Here is an 18,866-nt window from a genome sequence, read left to right on the forward strand (position 1 = left end):
ACTGTTCTGTTGGAGAAGACTCTTGAGAGTCCCTTGAACTGCAAGGAGATCCAACCAGTCCATTCTGAAGGAGATCAGCCCTGGGATTTCTTTGGAAGGAACGATGCTAAAGCTGAAACTCCAATACTTTGGCCACCTCATGCGAAGAGTTGACTTACTGGAAAAGACTCTGATGCTGGGAGGGATTGGGGGCAGGAGGAGAAGGGGATGACAGAGGATGAGATGGCTGGATGGCATCACTGACTTGATGGATGTGAGTTTCAGTGAACTCCGGGAGTTGGTGATGGACAGGGAGGCCTGGCATGCTGCAAATCATGGGGTCGCAAAGAGTCGGACATGACTGAGTGACTGAACTGAACTGAACTGAACTGAAGCTGTAGCTATGCAGAACCAGTATATATACATGATCAGTAAATGTATATTTTTTAGGCACATGAGCCATAGTGTATATTATGATTTACAAAGACATTAAGAAATATTCAGAGCTTATTATTCTTAATATTTGGAGCAAAATAATATGCTTATGTGGTGGACTTAGGACTAAGGTGTTGAAAAAATGTTTTGTATGACAAAATAGTATACACTCACTGTAGAATTTTTTAAATCTATTTATTTATTTTGGTTGTGTGGTTTGGGTTGGCTCAACCCCAACTCAAACCACCAGGGAATTCCCTGTAGGAATTTTGAAAATACAGGAAAGAAGAAAAGCCAAAACGACTTATAATCTTCAGTTAGTGTTAGTTGCTCAGTCATGTCTGACTCTTTGCAACACCATGGACTGTAGCCTGCCAGGCTTCTCTGTCCATGGAATTCTCGAAGCAAGACTACTGGAGTGAGTTGCCATTCCCTTCTCAATCCCTGATCCAGGGATTGAACCCTGGTCTCCTGCATTGCAGGCAGACTCTTTACCATCTGAACCACCAGGTACAATGAGTTGGTGGGGTTTAAAATGAAAAGCTTGTGACTTAAATTTGGGGAACCATTAATCATCTTCACCTAGTTTGGGGAATAAACTTTGCATGTTGAGGCTGTAAGTTAAATTATGGTGGGTTCATCTTGACCATTCATTCTGCTGTAAATGAACTGAGCTGTATTCTGGGCTCAGGGTAGCCTTCTCTTGTAAGGAACTTACGTGAGGGGGAGAGGAGGAGGCCTCTGGACCTCCTGGCTCTGGTTGGATGCAAAAACCTGACAGGTTCCTCCCTTTTCTGGGATCCCACAGCCATGTCCCCCATGAGTAGCAAGGGATTGAAAATCAGAGAGTGACTTGGTTATTTCTCTCATTTTTTTGAGGAAGAGAAGAACTTTGTTTACATAAATGCTTCATCACTGTATTTTCATATTTTGGCCATGCCATAGGGCGTGTGGGATCTAACCCTCATTCCCTGCAGTGGGAGTGAACGCAGAGCCTTAACCACTGAACCACCAGGGAAGTCCTAAGACGATTAAGAAGACTAAAAATAGCCTTCCATCTTGGCCCCAAACGCCCTTGATCTTGACTTTGAAACCCATCAGGAGAGTTGGGTGGCTACTATATGGGCTTCTTACTAGAATTTTAATGCTAATGTTTAACAGAATTCAAATTATCTATACAAATAAGACACAGAGAGAGAGCCTGTTACAAACAGATCCCCCTTCCCCCAACGGCTCCAAAATAGTGGAGACAATTTGCTTGTTGATGTCACTGGTGCTGACAAGCAGGCCGCCACCTCCCTGCCTGCTCTAGGGTGTCAGTGAAACCTGACACGGTCCTCGGCTTGTCAGCTTCTGTTCTTTAGGAGAAACAGGTGGTAAAGGGAGAAAACTGGAGACAGGCCACTCCTGAAGGAATCTATTGTGTGGCAGCTCATTGCATTTTTTTTTTTTCTCAATGAAAAAAAAACATCATTAGTTTTACTTTTTAACTGTATCCATTGAAATTGCATTGGAAGGTTTCATTAAGGTATTCCTCAGAGTAGACTTGAATGTGGGAAGGATGAGTATTCACAAATGATAATGAACAACGACTAAGTATTAATTAGCAAATACATGTTTTAGGGACTTCTCTGGCAACCCACTCCAGTGTTCTTGCCTGGAGAATCCCAGGGACGGTGGAGCTTGATGGGCTGCCGTCTATGGGGTCGCACAGAGTCCGACACAACTGAAGCGACTTAGCAGCAGCAGCAGCAGGAATAATTTAGGAGAAGGCAGTGGCACCCCACTCCAGTACTCTTGCCTGGAAAATCCCATGGATGGAGGAGCCCGGTGGACTGCAGTCCATGGGGTCGCTAAGATTATGATATGACTGAGTGACTTCACTTTCACTTTTCACTTTCGTGCACTGGAGAAGGAAATGGCAACCCATTCCAGTGTTTTTGCCTGGAGAATCCCAGGGACGGGGGAGCCTGGTGACTACCGTCTATGGGATCGCACAGAGTCCGACACAACTGAAGCGACTTAGCAGTAGCAGCTGGCACTGCAGTGATTGAAATACCTCTCTGCTAACGCTGGGAGCGCTGGTTCCAGCCCTGGTTGGGGAACCAAGATCACACGTGCCATGCGGTGTGGTCAAAAGATTAAAAAAACCCCAAACATACTTTGTACACTAGGTGCCACTACTGAATAGCTTAATAATAAAAATCACGCACCCTTTAAAAACATTATTTAATAACCAACCGCTACTGCTGATCCAGAAGGGATACTCTTTCTTATTAATGACAAACGTACTTTCTTGAGTAAACTTTCATCACTTGTTCCTTTTTTTTTTCACTCAGCGAAATTTATCTGAAGCAAAAATATAATAAAGCAAGACCTATGTAATGCAGAATTAAAGTGGAGATTCATTAAAACGGACTCCAGTTGAAGGTCATTTAATTTTTTAATCTGTCATAAAATTTTAAATTAAGGAAGCCCGTCTTTATTTATTTAAAGGCTTCTGTGGCTGTTCTGACCCTTCCTTGTGCGTTTGCCAAAAGCCCTGTAAACAAAGCCTCCTCTGGGACAGAGGTGGTTATCTGGGCTTTTCCAGCTCCTTCCCTTCTCTTCGCCACCCTCCGCCCCGGGCCCCGCCTTCCTCCGCCCCGGGCATCTCCGCGCAGGCCTCTGATTGGTGCAGAGCGCAGCCTTGCCTTTTAGGGACAGTTGTCGGGCTTTTAAAGTGGTAAGGGAAAGGGTGCAGTGGCTGCTTTTATCAACCAATCAACTGTTTTCTTGCCAGATCCCCAAATATTCCCGGGCCAATGGAGGGGAGAGCCCAGGATGCCCGGGAGAGGCCGGGCTTAAGTTGAGCCGAGAGGCAGGCGCTCAGACAGCCCTGGGGCCCCGCCAGCCCCCATCTGGCACTTGTCTGTGTCGCTGTCAGAATCTGTCTAGCTCCGCGTTCCCTCGCAGGGGTGTGTTGGGGGGAGTCCTCATTCCGACTCTCAAAATGGTTATCAAAGTGTTTGTTGCCACATCATCTGGGTCCATAGCGGTAGGTGTCTGATGGAATTCGGGGGGGGGGGCTTTCTTCTCGTCCTCTTTTCTGAAAAACTCAGACTTGGAAGTAGAAGCAGCGGGTATGGCCCAGCGCTGGGCTTACATTTCTTTTTGAGGTGTGTGTGAGTAAGCCTGCGAGCCCTTTGCTCTCAGCCTTGATCTGAATGGTGTAGAAGTGTGTAAAATGTGTGATCTGGGGCAGCTGTGTGTGGAAGGGGATTCGAGGAAGGGGGGTGTGCTGGATGCTAAGACTTTTAATGTGTGATTTATGTCTATTGTGTCGCATCTTTGATAGAATCAGAGGCGTGGTTTTTTTTTTTTTTTTGGTGGAATGTTTCTGCCATTCATCCTGTGAGACTTAGACAAATCTAATATTGCAAGTAAATGACACTTTATGTAACAACATTTTTAGCGTATGATGGGCCAGATTACTAAAATGACCCCTGGCTGCAATGACTTTTGTATGTGGTGTAATCCTAAGGAAAGTGTAAATTTAGCATGTGTAATACTATTATGAGGGTAATGATGTCACAGTGAATAAAACAAACATCTCTGAGGCTACAGATTTAAATGCTCTAGGAATCCAAACAGACCAAAAATAGGTGCTTTATCTGATTTCCTTGGGACAAGGCTGGGAGTCACCCAGCCTTCGTTTTGTGCCTTAAGAAATAGGGGTAAGGGAGGGACTCATTTTATCCTTGGAAATGATTCAGGCTTTGATATTAGACTTGAACCTGCAGTGTCTGTCTGGGACTGATATTTGGACCAGCATTTTAGCATCTTCGAGGCTGTGGAGAGAAAACAGTTTTATTAGTCCTGAGAGGTGAAGAGCAGCACAGGGGCTGTTTCCTTTTATATCTGATTCCTGGAACTTCTCGGGTTACAGCTTGGATTTCAGCGGTCCCTCAGCCAAGATGACACCCTAGGTGAGTGACTGGCCCAGGGAACAATCCTAACAGCAGCTACTGATTGCCTTCCCCCCTCCCCTACCACTCACCTCCAGCCCTGAAAGTTCACACCGTTTCCAGAGAGGACAAGAGGAAAACCTGAGAAAAGAGCCTGGTCCTTCCTTCTGACACAACTGTTCAATGATCTGCTGAGCATCTTTCATGATGTCCTAATTTTATGAAAAAATTCCAAATGTAAAACTGCAAAGTCTTTTACGACTGTTGATGACCTCATAAACTTTGATCTACAAAAAGCACATTTTTGGATTGCTTAGATTAAAAAAAATTTTTTTTTTTTAAAGAAAATGGCTTTCATCATGGAAAAATGGCTTTCATCGTGGGCTTCACATAAGCTGTTGACACACTCATTGCTGGAAACTTTTACTGCTAACCTGTCAATCTTCTATATATTCCATAGATCAGGTCTGAGTGACCTAGACCTCCTTACGGAGAAGGCAATAGCAGCCCACTCCAGTACTCTTGCCTGGAAAATCCCATGGACGGAGGAGCCTGGTGGGCTGCAGTCCATGGGGTCGCTAAGAGTCGGACACGACTGAGTGACTTCCCTTTCACTTTTCACTATCATGCATTGGAGAAGAAAATGGCAACCCTCTCCAGTGTTCTTGCCTGGAGAATCCCAGGGATGGGGGAGCCTGGTAGGAGGCCGTCTATGGGGTTGCACAGAGTCGGACATGACTGAAGCAACTTAGCAGCAGCAGACATCCTTAACAAAGACAATGAACAAACAGGTCCTTTCTTAGGATTTTCTGATTTCCTATGTTCTTGAAATTTGGGAACATGATTTAATTAGCCTGGGAGGATCTGGAGGGGTACTGTTTATTCCAAGATCTGGAGAAATCCAAGTTCATTTTGCTGCTGTAAGCAAATGTTTTGGTGCCACGTGGGACGACGTGACCTTGAGAAAGTTATTTCACCTTGCTAAGCCTCAATTTCCTTGTCTGTAAAAGGAGGATAAGAATAGAACTCAACTCAGCTTGCCTAGGAAATAAGTTAAGAGTGAGGGTCAGTAAGCAAGGGTCAGTAAGTAAGGCTCAGTAAGCCAAGAGTGCCCAGCATGGTGTCAAGTGCTTAATAAATATTATCATTATTAGTTAATGCTATAATTATCAGCTATTAATATTATAATTGTTATAGCTATTGGATATTATAGTTATTAATGTTAAATGTTAATACTATTATTAATAATTGTTAATATTATTGTCTGTTATAATTATTAGTTAATATTAGAAGGTCTTCATCTATGATGATGTTCAGAATAATTATCTCAAGCCACATAAATTGAAGAATTTCTATCTTATCATAAAGAATAAGAACAGATTATTCCTATGGTGTCTGTGCTAATGATTTTTCCTGGTTGAGGGAATTTCACCCAGAAGTTTCTTTGCAGGACAACTCAGAGCAGCTGCCAGCACTTATGCTGTGTGGATGGTGGTTGGTCTACAAAACTTTTACTCCTTATTTCTTCAGTCTATATGCTTTAAAAATAGGTTCTTGCCTGTGACATCATCAGAAAGAGCATTATGACTTCTGTTGGATGAATGAAATAAATGAAAAAGGAAAATACTGATTGTAATCTCTTGATGAAGATTATATATGCAGTTGTATATTACATCTCTGTTTTAACAGTTGATGCCAAACTGTGGTTCCATGTTTTACTACTTTAGAGATAGATGTGGGTGAAGAGACCCTGGGAGCAGGAAAATGTTGTGTCTTCGTGTCTAACCATCCCTTCATCCTGAAGGCCATTGCTGCAAGGGTCTGAAGACAAAAGGAGAGAGATCAGTCCTCCTTGTTTTCAAGATGCACAGCCCCTGAGCCACCATCATTAAGGACAAATGAATGGTGGCTCCTGGATTTCTTTAGTCCTTTTTCCAGTCTTGGGCTTTCCTGGTGGCTCAGATAGTAAAGAATCTGCCCACAATGCAGGAAACCCAGATTCTCTCCCTGGGTTGGAAGATCCCCTCGAGAAGGGAATGGCTATCCATTCCAGTCTTCTTGCCTGGAGAATTTCATGAACAGAGGAGCCTGGTGGGCTACAGTCCACGAGGTCGCAAAAGAGTAAGACAGTTGAGTGACTAAACTTATCACTTCATAGAGGGAAAAACATAGCTCTTGAATTGATGACTCTGGGTGTGACTCTTGGAAAATTCTTTAATTCACTGCACCTCAGTTTTGTTATCTTAAGATGGTGATCAGAATTCTTGCCTGGTGTGGCAGTCAGGATGAGACAATGAGGTAACAGTGTGCTGGGTGCCTGACTGTGCCGTTACTTGAATTGTGGTGCAAAATGCTTTTCCATGCATTCCTCAGTTCTCACCAGCCCTGGGAGAAAGGCAGCGTTCTATCCATTTTGCAGATGAGGTGATGGACAAGCAGAGCTTCTGCTCAGATAACAACCTTCCCGGCCAGGATGGACTCGCAGGTCACTTGTCACTTAGATGCGGCATGCTTTATATTACAGTGCTGCTGCTGCTGCTAAGTCGCTTCAGCCGTGTCCGACTCTGTGCGACTCCATAGACAGCAGCCCACAAGGCTCCGCCATCCCTGGGATTCTCCAGGCAAGAACACTGGAGTGGGTTGCCATTTCCTTCTCCAATGCATGAAAAGTGAAAGTGAAGTCACTGAGTTGTGTCCAACTCTCAGCAACCCCATGGACTGCAGACCACTAGGCTCCTCCATCCATGGGATTTTCTAGGCAAGAGTACTGGAGTGGGGTGCCACTGCCTTCTCCAGTCACCTCTTTTGGAGAGGTTTCTAACTGTACAAGACAATAAGTGGGAGGTGCCAAGCGAGTGACCCAGAGATCCCTCTGATGCATCACAGTCGCCAACAGTGGCCGGTGACGTCAGGACCCTGAATGACACTTTCTTTTAATTTTTTGATTTATTTTATTGAGGTATAGTTGATTTACCATGTTGTGTTAATTTTTGCTGTATAGCAAAGTGATTCAGTTATATATTCATATACATTCTTTTTCAGATCCGTTTCCATTATGATTTATCACAGGATATTGACTATGGTTCTCTGTGCTATATAGTCGGGCCTTGTTTATCCATTCTATATACAATCATTTGCATCTGCTAATCCCAAATTCCCACTCCATCTCTCCCACACCCTTCTCCCCTTTGGCAACCACAAAACTGTTCTCTTTGAGAATGACACTTTCTTAGGAGTCAATGTAACAGGATAAGAAAACAGAGCTTTCTGAGCTTGCCCCGAGGTCCCGAAGGCTCCAAGTGACACAGACCCTGAGGACCGCACACCCTCCAGAGGGGCTGCTCAGAAGGATGAGCAGCCTTGGCCGTGGCACCCTGGAGAGGGGAGAAAGTGTGAGGCATGCAAGGAGAAGTGTGTCTGTGGTGAGGACTGTTGAGGGGCTCTGCACCACCCCGCCCCTTGAAGCCATGAAGGGGAGGTCTCCTCTGGGGGCTGATGTTATGTCCCTGGGGTCAGCTTGGGAGGCCATGTGGAGAAAAGCTGTACATTGACTGCAAGGAGTAGGGAGTGTGTAGTGGGGTTCCTTGAACAAGGGTCCATCAAGGGGGTGTTGTAGGAGAGTGCACCCACACTCAAATGAGTATCAGAGTGTGGGCAAAGGCCACATGCCAGCCAGGTGAAGTCACATGCTCACCTCTCCCTCTGGGCTCATCCTAAGACCCTTCTCCAGCCCCCAGCAGAAGTCAAGTGCTCCAGACAGCTAGGAGAGCAATGCTTTTGACCCATTTTAAGTGATTGGTGTTTGGGAAGTCCAGGATGGCAGATTTTATTTTTCTTCTCTTTTTTTTGAATGAGGTGCTGAGAGAGAAACTTTAACGCAATATCATGCTCCCAACAGTCAGTCAACTTTCTGTAAATGTAATTGCTTGTCTTGAGAGGGATAATAGTCAACAGATCGTCCCCTCCTGTTTTCTCCATTTTTCTTTGACTTTCCAGAAGAGAAAAAATAAGTCAGGACTTGGGAAAATGTTCTCCATCTATTTAGAAATTGTGGAATAAAATGAAATCCTTTTCCATCCCACCTCAAGTCCTGAGGCATGATTTTTTTAAGTTCTTCTTTTTTATAATTGACATGTAGTTGATTTACAATGTTGTGTTAGTTTCAAGTGTGTTGTATAGTGATTCAGTTAACTCCTGAGGCATTATTAATAGAGATGGGACTCTCGTCAGTGGGGAAGTGGACTTCAGCCAGGCTGAAGGTGTTTGAGGAGCAAGGAAGAGAAGGGTTTGAACAGAATAGAGAATATTGCCTTCTGAGTATTTAACTAAAAGGAAAGCTACCTGAAGTGAGGATGTCTCTACTCTTTGAAACAGCAAAGTTATCTCTGAAAATAACTAAAGGAGTAAGTAATTTATAAAGTGACATAAGTAATTATGAACAGGTTGGAGAGCATGTAGAGAAAACATGATTAATTAAAGTAATTTAGTCCAACAACCTGTTGTCATGTCTGGTGGGATTTTCTGATATTCAGAAACTCCGCCATGAAGCCCGGGAATACGGAGTCCAGTAGAAAGGCCAGGAGGTTTGGGATTCCCCTAGCGTAGCCTTGGGGAAGCTCACCCTGGTGGGGAGGTAAGCAGTCTGTCCATTGGTTCTGAGAGATGTGACTCTCAGGAATGTGCCCAAGTGCTTATGCCAGATTCTTAAGGGACCTTCCATCCTTCTATTCCTTTCTGTATGACTTCTGTTTTTATTTTTTGTCTGTGCTTGCCCCAAACTGAAATAGATCCCTTGGCCTGAGTCTTATGGATTAAATGTTGTATTATAGCTAAGAGCAGCCTTTAATTTATTGACCTAATGCTTTTAGTTGCTTTATCTTTGTTATGTTGATGGTACAAATGTTAATTAAGAAAATGTATGATTAACATTTATATATGGGTATATGTAATTTATATACAAAAATTTATATGTAATTTATATTTAGGTAAGTATTACATGCTCAGTCATGTCCAGCTCTTTGTAACTCCATGGACTGTAGCCTGTCAGGCTCCTCTGCCCTTGGGATTCTCCAGGCAAGAATACTAGAGTGGGTCACCATTCCCTTCTCCAGAGGACCTTCCTGACCCAGGGATGTAACCCAGGTCTCCTGCATTGCAGTCAGATTCTTTACCATCTAAGCCACTAGGGAAGCCCATAATTTATATTCACTGTGCATTAATTAAAATTATAAAACAGTAATTTATATTAATTAAATTATTAAACAGTAACATTATACTTATAATTAATATGCTATGTGAGTGAGTGAAGTCACTCAGTCGTGTCCGACTCTTTGCGACCCCATGGACTCTAGCCTGCCAGGCTCCTCAGTCCATGGGATTTTCCACGCAAGAATAGTGGAGTGGGTTGCCATTTCCTTTTCCAGGGGATCTTCCCTACCCAGGGATCAAATCCGGGTCTCCCACATTGTAGATAGACACTTTATTGTCTGAGCTTATATCTATATATAATCAAGTCACCACCCAAACCAAATTACATAGGGTTTGTTTTTGGTGGTGATTTGATTCTAGGGCATAAGCATCCATGTGTATCTTTCTTTACCTTACGTTAGGAAAGAACCTCTACACAAATGTCATTGCTATAATCAATCATTTTGGCAAAAATGAATAAAATAAGAATTTTGGGGAGGTGTATAAATCTCTGAGAGCTCAGCTGGTAAAGAATCCGCCTGCAGTGCAGGAGACCCTGGTTCGATTCCTGGGTTGGGAAGATCCCCTGGAGAAGGGAAAGGCTACCTATTCCAGTATTCTGGCCTAGAGAATTCCATGGACTATACAGTCCATGGGCTTGCAAAAAGTTGGACACGACTGAGTGACTTTCAGTGACTTTTATAAATCAATAAAGATTTATATCGAATGAATTGGGTTTAAACAAAAGAGGATTTGAATCTAGATGTTGGGTTTAGGATTGGCATGTACCTTTTCAGCATTTGGAATCCTCAGCATCTAGTCCTTCTGCTGATGAACAAGTTACATGAAAATGACAAGGGGACTCATCCTAGAAAACATTCTTAATGACTATTTTCATTGTGAGGCAATATTCCATTCAGAGGACTTAAAATTAAGACATTGGATATTTTTATGTCAAAGAAGATACTAATGTAAACTTTCAGTTTTAAGAAAGGACCGTATTGTACCTCTTTATCATCTGTACAAATTTTTTTTTTTACCCAAATAACATCTTATGAAACTATTCATGTGAAGAGCTTGGCACCATGTCTTGTGCAGAGCAGGGAATCAATAAGTGAGTACTGATTGGTTTATGCTATTGATCATTCTGAAGTTTCTCCCAGAGTTCTTACAATGTGGTCCACAGTCTGCTGTAAGTTGTTTACCAGTGTTTATAAAAAAGACTGGTGGTCCAGTGGGTAAGACTCCATGCTTCCAAGGCAGCAGGTGCAGGTTTGATCCCTGGTCAGGGAACTAAGATCCCACATGCCCTCAGTCAAAAAAAAAAAAAAGGCATCATGCATTCTGGGAGTGAATTCCTTGATTGAAGAGAGAAAAATTATGACTGAAGAGAGAAAATTGTAATTGTTTCTGGGGAAGGAGTGCTAAGATTTCAAGATGGCCACATTCACAAAGAAATGATATTGGTAGAATACAGTCCCTACTTGTGAACCACGTGTAGAGAAAAGGGCATCTGGGTTTTCTCTTAGGTGTGGCTGCACTTTGATTCTACTTAAAGAGTTGGATGTGAGTAGAAAACAATTATTTTACTGCGTTACTCTCTTACGTGCCAGGAGAAATATCCACCAGCTCTTCTAGTTTTTCTCCTGCTCTTCCTTTTCCAATAATCTCCATGTGGGCCTCTCAGTTTCCTGTGTTATTTCTAAAGCTACTTTTGTTCAGCATGACTCATGTTCCCATTTTCATAACTGTGAATAGTGCCTTTTGGTGTGAGTGTACTTGGTATTTAAGTTTCATAGTAAATTGTGTTTTTTTCCTTCTTTGTAACCAATCCCTATTTAATTTTTGGCTTTAAAGCTTAGCAGAGAATTAAACGTATTTTGAAGACCTCAAATAAAAGCTATGATGATTGCGTCTCTATTCCTAGTCGGTTGACTATATCATGATTTAAACATTGATGAGATTAAAATTTCAGAATTTAAATGATTTTTCTGTTGATCCTATGGAATGAAGAAGTGTGATTGTATGATTTTTCTTGTTTAAATACTTAGCAAAGTTATTGGTATTGTATGGTATAGTTGGAGAACAGGTTTTTACAAAGGAGTCTAACGGCAATCTTTTTCTTCTCATGACTAGATTAGGAAGAAACAGCAAGAAGTTGTGGGCTTTTTGGAAGCTAATAAAATTGATTTTAAGGAGTTCGATATTGCTGGAGATGAAGACAACAGGAAGTGGATGAGAGAAAATGTTCCCGGAGAGAAGAAACCTCAGAATGGGATTCCGCTGCCTCCTCAGATCTTTAACGAGGAGCAGTATTGTGGGGTGAGATTTAGTTTCTCTGAAAATTCTTCTGCAAGTGTGTTTATCAGAGATTGTTTAAGCAGATAAGCTTTGAGGTAGCGTTTACATTTGTTGACATTTTTCAGCTTGTGATCCATTTCTACCATTTGATACCTGGATGGTTAGATCCATGGTGAAGAATAAATAGTTAAGATTTAAAAAGTGATAGAAACAATAAAATGATGATTCAGAAGTTCTTGGGAGTCCTTTAGGTTTTTTATTTTATTTTGAAGAGAGGAGGCCACTTGTTTAGGCAAAATAAGCGTTGAGTTGAAAAGACATTCTGTTCAACCTGGTAGGGTACACATACCTGCATCCACGGGCACACGTTCACCTTTGTAAAGAATGATTTGCAGAAGTCAAGTTTTGTGTGAAAGTGAAAGCGTTAATCCCTCAGTCACATTCAACTCTTTGTGATCCTGTGGCCTGTAGCCTTCCAGGCTCCTTTGTCCATGGAATTCTCCAGGCAAGAATACCAGAGTGGGTTTCCCTTTCCTTCTCCAGGGGGTCTTCCCAACCTAAGATCGAACCTGGGTCTCCTGCGTTGCAGGCAGAAAGTTTTGTGTAAATGCATCTAAATAGCTAAACAACTGTTCTGGACACCCTTCCTCCTTGTGAGGACACAATAAGAAGATGGCCATTTATGAACCAGAGAGGGGCTTACTCACCAGACAGTGAATCTGCTGACACCTTCATCTTGGACTTCCAACCTCCAGATCTGTGAGAAATAAATGTCTGTTATTTGTAAACCACCAAAAACAAAACAAAACCAACAAAAACTCTTCTGGGCATTTAATTATAATAGCAGTTTTATTTTGTACATTTAGTCATTCATTTTATCACAAAATCATTTTTTCCTCGGGGTTTGTAGATTCTGGTTGATAAATCAAATTGTTGAAAAGAAACATTTAAAAGCTCAAAGGACTTTGGAGCACGAGAACCGGAGTTAGCTTTGGGGGATCATCTAAGTCTTCCAGGCCATTTTTCAGACTTGGCCATCATGCTTCTGGAAGGCAGAGGGAACTAATTACACAGAGCTGTGCTGTTTCTGGAGGTTGGAGCCTGCCACAGGATTTTTTCACTCACTTCTTCTCTTTTATAAAAAATTAATTATTTATTAAAAATTATAAGCAATTTTTATTTTGTTTTGCTTCACCACATAGCATGTGGGATCATAATTCCTCGGCCAGGAATCAAACCTTTGCCCTTTGCCTTGGAAGCATGGAGTCTTAACCACTAGACTGCCAGGGAGGTCACCACCTTTCTCCTTGCTATACAAAACTGCTGGCCCTTTAGCTCAGCTTCTCTTTGTTATTATGTTTCTCACCTAAAGCAAGTGTCATCAAACTACAGCCCGAGTGCCACAGCCTGCAGCTATCTGTTTTGGTGAAATTTTATTGTACATGCCTGCACTAATTCACCACCTAGTGCCTATGGCTAATTTTGCATGATGGCAGATAGTAAAGTAATGCTCAAAATTCTCCAAGCCAGGCTTCAGCAATACGTGAACCATGAACTTCCAGATGTTCAAGTTGGTTTTAGAAAAGGCAGAGGAACCAGAGACCAAACTGTCAACATTCCCTGGATCATCGAAAAAGCAAGAGAGTTCCAGAAAAAGATCAATTTCTGCTTTATTGACTATGCCAAAGCCTTTGACTGTGTTGATCACAATAAACTGTGGAAAATTCTGCAAGAGATGGGAATACCAGACCACCTGAACTGCCTCTTGAGAAACCTATATGCAGGTCAGGAAACAACAGTTAGAACTGGACGTGGAACAACAGACTGGTTCCAAATAAGAAAAGGGGTCCGTCAAGGCTGTATACTGTCACCCTGCTTATTTAACTTATACGCAGAGTACATCATGAGAAATGCTGGACTGGAAGAAGCACAAGCTGGAATCAAGATTGCCGGCAGAAATATCAATAACCCCAGATATGCAGATGATACCACCCTTATGGCAGAAAGTGAAGAGGAACTAAAAAGCCTCTTGATGAAAGTGAAAGAGGAGAGTGAAAAGTTAGCTTAAAGCTCAACATTCAGAAAACGAAGATCATGGCATCTGGTCCCATCACTTCATGGGAAATAGATGGGGAAACAGTGAAAACAGTGTCAGACTTTATTTTTTGGGGCTCCAAAATCACTGCAGATGATGACTGCAGCCATGAAATTAAAAGACGCTTACTCCTTGGAAGGAAAGTTATGACCAACATAGATAGCATATTGAAAAGCAGAGACATTTTGCTAACAAAAGTCTGTCTAGTCAAGGCTATGGTTTTTCCAGTGGTCATGTATGGATGTGAGAGTTGGATTGTGAAGAAAGCTGAGTGCCGAAGAATTGATGCTTTTGAACTGTGGTGTTGGAGAAGACTCTTTCAGAGTCCCTTGGACTGCAAAGAGATCCAACCAGTCCATCTTAAAGGAGATCAGTCCTGGGTGTTCATTGGAAGGACTGATGCTGAAGCTGAAACTCCAATACTTTGGCCACCTCATGAGAAGAGCTGACTCATTGGAAAAGACTCTGATGCTGGGAGGGATTGAGGGCAGGAGGAGACGGGGATGACAGAGGATGAGATGGCTGGATGGCATCACCGACTCGATGGACATGAGTTTGAGTGAACTCCGGGAGTTGGTGATGAACAGGGAGGCCTGGCGTGCTGTGATTCATGGATTCAAAGAGTCAGACACAACTGAGAGACTGAACTGAACTGAACTGAGAGCTGAGCAGTTGCAACAGAGCCCATCTGACCCACAAAGCCAGAAACATTGAGATTTACTATCTTTTCTGGTGGTTCAGATAGTAAAGAATCTGCCTGCAAAGTAGGAGATCCAGGTTTGATCCCTGAGTCAGGAAGGTCCCCTGGAGAAGTAACTGGCAACCCACTACAGTATTCTTGCCTGGAGAATCCCATGGACAGAGGAGCCTGGCGGGCTATAGTCCATGTGGTCTCAGAGTCAGACACGACTGAGTGACTAGATGACATGACGTGACATTTACAGAAAGGCTTTCAGACTTCTCATTTGAAGCATGAATTGTTCTGCTGTTCGGGGTTCATATTACTTTCTTAGGGCTGATATAGCAAAATACCACAAACCTGGTGATTCTTATGGACTGTATGTTTGTGTCCCCCTAAATTTGTATGTTGAAGTTCTAAGGCCCAGGGTGATGGTATTTGAGGAAGGGATATTTGGGAGGTGACTAGGATCAGATGAAGTCCTGTGGGTGGGGCCTTCATGGTGGGATTAGTTCCCTTATGGGAGGAGGAAGAGGAAGAGACCCCTTTCTCTTCACCATGTGATCACACAGCCAGAGGCAACTGTCTGTGAGCCAGGAAGAGAGCAGCGCTCAATGACGCTGCACCCAGAATGCATTTCTGCTAGCAAGCCACCCAGCATATGGTATTTTGTTATGGCATCCCCAGCTGATGGCTACAGTGCTTTAAAACAACAGAAATTTATTCTTTCACAGTTCTAGAGGCTAGAAGTTGTTTTAAATTAAGGTGTCAGTAGGGTTGGTTTGTGCTGCAGGCTCTAAGCAAAAATCCGTTTGATGCGTCTCTCCTGGCTTCTGGTGGCCGCCAGCCATCTCTGACATTCCTCCACTTGTTAACACATCCTGTCCATCTCTGTCTCCATCTTTACATGGCCTTCTTCTTGGGGTCTCTCTTTGTCTTCACATGGCTTTCGTATAGGGACAAAAGTCACTGGAATAGGGTCCACCCTAGTCCAGCATGGCCTCATCATAAAAAACTACATCTGTGAATGTAAAAAGAGAAAGTGTTAGTTGCTCAGTCATGCCTGACTCTTTTCGACCCCAGGGATTATAGCCCACCAGGCTTCTCTGTCCATGGGATTCTCCAGGCAAGAATATGGAGTGGGTAGTCATTCCCTTCTCCGTGGCATCTTCCTGACCCAGGGATTGAACCCAGGTCTCCTGCATTGCAAGTGGGTTCTTTACCATCTGAGCCACCATGGAAGCCAATATCCCAATTTCCAAATAAGGTCATTTTCTGAGATTCTGGGTGGACATGGCTTTTGATGGGGAAGTACAGGCTGTGTGAATTTACATGGCTGTGTTAGACTTCTTCAGAGGCTTAACTTAAAGTCCTGTGGATGTGAGAGTGTTTTCAAACAGGTTTAAGGTGTTGAACAATTATTTAGTGGAACTTATGGCCAGTCCCTTGGACTGCAAGGAGATCAAACCAGTCAATCCTAAAGGAAATTAACCCTAAATATTCATTGGAAAGACTGATGCTGACGCTCCAATACTTTGGCCACCTGATACAAAGAGCTGACTCACTGGAAAAGACCCTAATGCTGGGAGAGACTGAAGGCAATAGGAGTAGGGGGTGGCAGAGGATGAGAGGTTAGATAGCATCAATGACTCTGTGGACATGAATTTAAGCAAACTCCAGGAGATAGTGGAGGACAGAGGAGCCTGGTGTGCTGCAGTTCATGTGGTCACAAGGAGTTGGGCATGATTTGGTGACTAAACAAGGAACAATGGTCCAGTCCAACTCTCTTGTGATTGAAGCTGGGGCTTCCCAGAGTGAGGAAAGTATTTCTTTGGTTAGGGAGGGTCCCTCCCCTGTAAACCACACTCCTCTCCCCACACCCTCCAGACTGCTTGGCTTCCGGACATCTCTCCAACCTGACCTGAATTTCTAAGAATTGTGGCTTTTATTAGATAAGGAAAGGGAGAAAAAGGCTTCTTGGGGTGGGGGGCAATGGTGATGGTCAATTTTTATTTTTTTAGAAATTAAAAATTTATTTATTTATTTGTCTGCACTAGGTCTTAGTTGCAGCATGGGGGACCTTTGTTGAGTTATGAGGGATCTTTCATTGTGGTGCATGGGCTCTCTAGTTGTGGTGTGAGGACTGAATAGTTGAAGTGTGTGGGCTCAGTTACCTCGTGGCATGTGGGATCTTAATTCCCCAACCAGGGGTCCAACCCACAGTTCCTGCATTGCAAGGTGGATTCTTAACTACTGGGCCACCAGAAAAGTTTGTATAACATTTTTTTAATAATTGAAAAATGAGTCTGTGCACACAGAAAAATTAAAATGGTTCCCGAGTTGTCCACAGTGGAGATGATTCTTCCTCCCATTTTAGACCCCTCTAGTTCCTTTTTCTGAGGTGGGCCAACTTTATGAGCCCACCACCTGGGAAGTTACACCTGGCCCCACTCAAGAGAGCACTCTGCTTGTTTTAACACACTACTGTTGCCGTCTTGAAATTCATAATGATTTTTGAAAAAAGATTGCCTTGTTTTTGTCAATTTATTTTTATCACTTTATTTGCACTGGGCCCTGCAAATTATGTAGCTGTCCTGCTTTGACCCACCAATGTTGGCAGTTTCTTGTATGGCCTTCCATGAATTTTGTATGTGTATTAACCATTGCTAATCACTTAAAAAAATGGAAATAAACTCTATACACTTTGTTCTTTTCACTTAATAACTGTATCTCAGAGCTGTATATAATAACTATATTGCAGAGCTGCAAATATTCTTTTTAAAAAGCTTTTTAAAATTTTATATTGGAGTATATAGTGTGTTAGTTGCTCAGTTGTGCCTGACTCTTTGCGACCTCATGGCCTGTAGCCAGCCAGGCTCCTTTGTCCATGGGATTCTCCAGGCAAGGATACTAGAGCGGGTTGCCATTTCCTTCTCCAGGGGATCTGCCTGACCCAGGAACTGAACCCATGTCTCCTGTTTGCAGGCAGATTTTTTTTTTTTTAAACCATTGAGCCACCATGGAAGCTCAGGAGTGGGATTGGTGGGTCCCATATTCTTTATTTCAATGGTTGCAAAACGTTCCATTGGATATGACATAATTAATTGGCACAGTTCTCTAACGGGAAACATTCAGGTTGTTTTCAGTTTCCCTCTGGCTCAGCCTGCAATGGAGGAGACCTGCATTCGACTCCTGGGTTGAGAAGATCCCCTGGAGAAGGAAATGGTAAACCACTCCACTATACTTGCCTGGAAAATCCCATGGACAGAGGAACCTGGCAGGCTACAGTTTGTGGGATTGCCAAGAATCGGATACGACAGAGTGACTTCACGTCTCTTCTAAGCTACAGATGATGCTGCAGAAGTCTCTTTACACGTACAGAACTTTGTGTTCATTCTGGGTGTATATATAGGATAAATTCCTAGAAGATGTGCTGAGTTACAGCATATATGCATCTCACATTTCAATATATATTAAATCTGGACTGTAGTTGCACCAGTTTATATTTGGGTGTGGCTGGTTTCCTGTGACTTCGACAATACTCTATATGCAAACAATCAATTTGTTAGATGAAAAATGTGTTCTCACTGCTTTGACTTGGATTTCTGTCTTTATTGCAGAGGCTGAATATCTTTTCCTGTTTATAAGCTTTCTGTGTGTGTGTGTGTGGTTTTTTTTTTGACTTTCTACTTTTTCTCTTTGGTTCCAGGTAATGTTCATTGGCTTGTGAGAATCTTTACTTGTGACAGAAAGTAGCCCTTTCACTACCATAGATGTTGCAAATATTTCCCTATGTTTCTTATTTGTCTTTTGACTTTTTGAAGTGGTTTTTTTTTTTTTGGAATGCAGGGCTTAACATTTATTTTCTGTAGACAGTTTATTAATATATTTTATGGTTCCTGCACTCTATGTCTTGTTTAGAAAATCATTCAGCACTTTAATATCATTAAAGGAATCATCTCGTTTTCTTCTAGCCCTTTTCTAGTGAAAGTAGAATTTTAAATCTCTTACTTTTTCTTATTTTCACTGTCCTTTTCAGTTAAGACTAGTTATAATGGAGACGATACTGAAGTCTTTTCTTTCAACCTATGTTTATCTCAGAATAAAAATTCTGTAGTTACTTTCTGCTATAGAAATAGAACTTCAGAGGCGTTTCTTATTTCATCTTACTGTCATCGAGCAATGCTTTCTGTATTAACTGTGGAAGAAGAAAAGATTTCCCAACCAAGAAAAAAGACTTCTA

At 42.5% G+C, this 18,866-nt stretch overlaps 1 protein-coding gene across 1 annotated transcript in view; it reads left to right on the plus strand.

Moving 5' to 3' along the window:
* SH3BGR (SH3 domain binding glutamate rich protein) overlaps nucleotides 1-18,866 on the plus strand; it is an 88,021-nt gene that overhangs the window by 14,752 nt on the left and 54,403 nt on the right. The window contains exons 4-5 of the mRNA XM_005675623.3: nucleotides 3,121-3,451; nucleotides 11,685-11,870. Coding sequence (XP_005675680.2) covers nucleotides 3,121-3,451; nucleotides 11,685-11,870 — 517 coding nt within the window. The remainder of the gene's footprint in view (nucleotides 1-3,120; nucleotides 3,452-11,684; nucleotides 11,871-18,866) is intronic.

The sequence above is a fragment of the Capra hircus genome, chromosome 1 (genome assembly GCF_001704415.2).
Source record: "Capra hircus breed San Clemente chromosome 1, ASM170441v1, whole genome shotgun sequence".
Classification (NCBI taxonomy): Eukaryota; Metazoa; Chordata; class Mammalia; order Artiodactyla; family Bovidae; genus Capra; species Capra hircus.